This window comes from Vicugna pacos, chromosome X, assembly GCF_048564905.1.
Source record: "Vicugna pacos chromosome X, VicPac4, whole genome shotgun sequence".
NCBI lineage: Eukaryota > Metazoa > Chordata > Mammalia > Artiodactyla > Camelidae > Vicugna > Vicugna pacos.
The window spans coordinates 58,181,002-58,184,962 of NC_133023.1; the positions used below are offsets into that span (position 1 = coordinate 58,181,002).

Sequence of the window (3,961 nt, forward strand, 5' to 3'; positions counted from 1 at the left end):
TTTATTTTAGGTTAATAGTAATAAGCTATTCTTTCAGAAACAGTTGTCTTTCTGTCATTCTACCATACCTGATTAAAATTAAATCCCAAGTGCTTTTTAAAAAACTGAGGCAAAATGGAAGGGAATCCATCCCTACAGGAGATCTTTCTGACATTCAAAATGATGCTATCTACTAAGCATAGTTTAATCACCAACTTTTCATTCATATGTGAAAGTAATAACTTACCTGGTGATTTCTGTCATCAGCTCCTGACAGGTGGCCCTCCACCAGAAATGTCAATTCTATTCATATGAAAATTTCCCATGATTGAATTAAGTTGTAAAAATATTGAAAGCACTAATCTTCAGAGAAGTAATGGGCCTTCACACCCTTCAGTCTCCATGGCTACTGTGGCAGAACTTGCATCCAATTGTTGTATTGATGATGTCATCCATGACAAGGCAACAGACATTAGAAGAGCTGTGCCTATGGGTTCACTATCTGTTCAATACAGTGAGGAGGAAAGATGTTTTTAAAGAAACTGTGCATATTTTCATTCTTCCCACCATTGGAAGTTAAAACAAAGTTTTATAATTCAGAGATGAACGATTTATTCCTGGAAGTCCAGATTCAGAATACTTCATCTTCAACAGTCTTTATACAAAAGGTTTCCTTAGAGCCATCTGAAATGTACACTGGGGTAGAATTAAACACTGTCAATCAGGCTGGAGAAGATGAATGTACCTTTGGAACAAGAACATTTTTGCAGTCAATGGAAGGACGCCAGTATTTATACCACCTTCAACTCAAGCAGGAATTTTCAGACAAATCTGGTGCCATTAGAGGACTGACAGAAATGGGAAAATTGGATATAGTGTGGAAAAGAAATCTAGGTGAAATGGCAATGCTACAGACAATTCAACTTGAAAGAGAGGCTCCAGGTTATGGCAACATGAGACTTTCTTTGGAGACAATCCCAGATACTGTAATTCTAGAAGAGCCTTTTTGTATCACCTGTAAGATAACAAACCACAGTAATAGGAAAATGAAATTGGTTTTGAAGATGTGTGATACAGATTCTATTCGTTGGTGTGGTAGTTCAGGAAGATATCTTGGAAAGCTACCTCCAAGTTCAACTCTCAGCTTTACTTTAACACTACTGCACTTACAACTGGGCCTGCAAAGTGTCTCTGGCATAAGAATAACAGACAAATTATTGAAGAAAACATATGCCTTTGATGATGTCGCGAAAGTCTGTGTAATACCTTCCATGGTTAGAAGAAGAAAATGAGAAGCTGAAGAAAATTTCTGGTGTTATACTTTCCAGGATATTTCACAAAAAAAGCTTTTCATACTTTTGTCAGCAGCGAAATGATCAACTAATAGCAAGTATACACGCAGATTATTTTCACTTACTTTCTTTGAAACTGGGAATGTATTGAGAATTAAACATATGTTGATCTCAAAAAAATCTTGATTTTCCTCTTATATGAAGTACTTTCTAATTCTTTACTTGTATATTTCCTAATATTCGTGATTTTGCTAAGGTCATTACAGGTGGTCGTTGAAAATTTTTTTCAGAATGAGGCCACAATTTAAACATGGTTATACCTGCTTTCCAGAAATCCTTAGTGGTACTCAATACTTCCTGTTTCAGTGAACCTGGTATTGAGAGAATATAAAATTTTAGAAGTATATTGATAATTTAATTAAAATAATTATTATGGTTTACTTGGTAAGATTTAAACTTACCCTATTTTATTATTTTCCTATTTAATTTTCATTAAACAGAGAACTATCAATAACAGTGCTTAATGTAGTTCAAGAAGTTCCTCATTATTTAAACTTGTTGACATTTGCTAGGAGGAAAAGACATAATCTTTTCTAATAGTTTTCCTAATTATTGAGGCTATAACCTTGCATTCATTGCAACATGCTGAACTGTCTCTTTTTCATTTACTTGATGAAATTCTATGAACTGTGGAGTTGGTTTATTTACATCAGTTATTCCTCCAGGGGCCCTTGGGATTATGACTTGGGTTACTCACTTGGTTCTTAACAGTTAACATAATACATTCTTTCCCTTTTATCTCAAGCAAAAATCAGCCTTTAAAAATATACTTAAAATGTGCCACTCCCTTTCTTAAGTAGATTTAGTAAGTTTGTAAATTTTGGTATGGAGTCTGGAACTCTAAACTAAAATGGTCACCTAGACAGTGAATGAAAGAACAAGGACTTACTCCTATGTCTGTCTCCCACAAAAACTGATCTCCTAATCATGGCTGAGGCTGGTATGATGAAGAGGTGTGTAATAGAATATTTTTAGTTCTATATTTAAAAAAATTCTCCAATCTTTTATTCATATATCAGTTTTTCTTGAGAAAATTTCAGACATTAGCTAATCATTGACTTGTGACTACAAGATCCGTATTTTCATGATACTTTCCTTAAGTGTCTACTCATCCACATGGATTTTCTTTTAATGTTTAAGCACTTATTTCTTAGTGTAGAAGCAATGCATGAATGCATTATCCATAGAAATAACAGAAATTATAAATTCTCCCCATTTAGTACTTTAGGTCCAGGAGTAGTAGTGAATTCCCTGCTATTACTAGCTTTGGGTTACTGTCTTATCTGTTTCCAGCTTTCCTGACTCTCTGGCCACACTTGTGTAAATAATTCCTTTACTAACCTTGATCCAATTTTCTCTATTCTGTTGAAGACTTGGCTGATCAACATAAGCAGACATACATAAACATATACATATACACACTACACACAAGTCCATGCCCCATAAGCCCCTTAGACACACGTTGACATTGAAATTAATGGCATAAAGTCATGAGGGAATATGTCTTACTCATAGAGTACAAAGATTTCTGGGATCCTTGGATGAAAAATGTTAAGAAATCAAAAGCAAGCCGTGAAGTGAAAGGTAGAATGAAAAGCAGGGCCTTGGTAACAGATCATGGATTTCATTTTATGCCATGTTTGTATGTTAGATTTAACTTTGTGAATGGTCATACTTAAGAGCAATCGTGTTTCATGGTTAAATGTGCATTTCCATTTTTCCTCTCACCTGCATTGGGATTGTTGAGATTCAAGGGGAATGACAATTGTACCAGTATTGATACTTCTGCCTTCATTCAGGCAATAAACAAAGAGAAGTTTCACTAGGCCAGTGGGAACAGAGAGAAAAATATTTACAGAATTAAATCAAGAGGCCTCCAAGAGTACAATTTCTTGAACAGCTGCAATACCTGGGGCTTGTCACTTATGTGTGTTTTCTCCTTGATTACAGGCTGTATTATTGAGAGGAGTTGTAGGTAATGTATTGTTTCTTTTGTTACACCAAACAAGTTTAAATACTGGTCACTGATACCCTTCTGACTGAATTTCCACTTTGTTTCATTTTCTTGCTAAAGTTTCTAGGATGGGTGACTGAATGGATAGCAAAGTTCTTGTCTGACCTGAAGAACATGGGAAGATGAGCACATAACTAAAGTTGCGGGGCAGAGTCAGGAAAAACATTATCACATAAGGGTTAAGAAAATGTATCACAGAGTGCGACAGGCACTGAATTCTGAAAGATTTAAATTTGAATACTGTCTCTACCTCATGAATACTGTTTGACCTGGACATGCTTCATTAACTCTTTTGGCCTTTATTTCCCTACTGCTAAAATGATGATAAAAAAGAATGAGTTCTTAAATTTATTGTGCCTTCATTACATATATAGCCCTTTGTATGGACATTACAATTTTATTTCCACAACAATCCTTTGAGATAAGTAGACTATACTGTAAGTGATACAGTTTTTGTAATTCTAACATGACAGTTAATTCCAAGTGATTAGAAAGGCCTTTGTCTAAATCTTCACATAGAATCCCCCGAGACTCTCCCAATTAATCCCCCAGAATTTGGTCATCCTATTCCATCTATTCTATTCCTAGGTGAGGGGATGAGGATATGTGGTAGAAG

General features: G+C 35.1%; 1 protein-coding gene across 1 annotated transcript; it reads left to right on the forward strand.

Annotated features, from left to right (window-relative positions):
• The first annotated feature begins 529 nt into the window (after positions 1-529).
• Positions 530-1,384, forward strand: LOC102541866 (trafficking protein particle complex subunit 13-like). Its single transcript, XM_015251976.3, has one exon. It carries the CDS (start codon positions 582-584, stop codon positions 1,269-1,271), a length of 690 nt encoding a protein of 229 aa, XP_015107462.2. The 5' UTR covers positions 530-581; the 3' UTR covers positions 1,272-1,384.
• Positions 1,385-3,961: the final 2,577 nt, after the last annotated feature.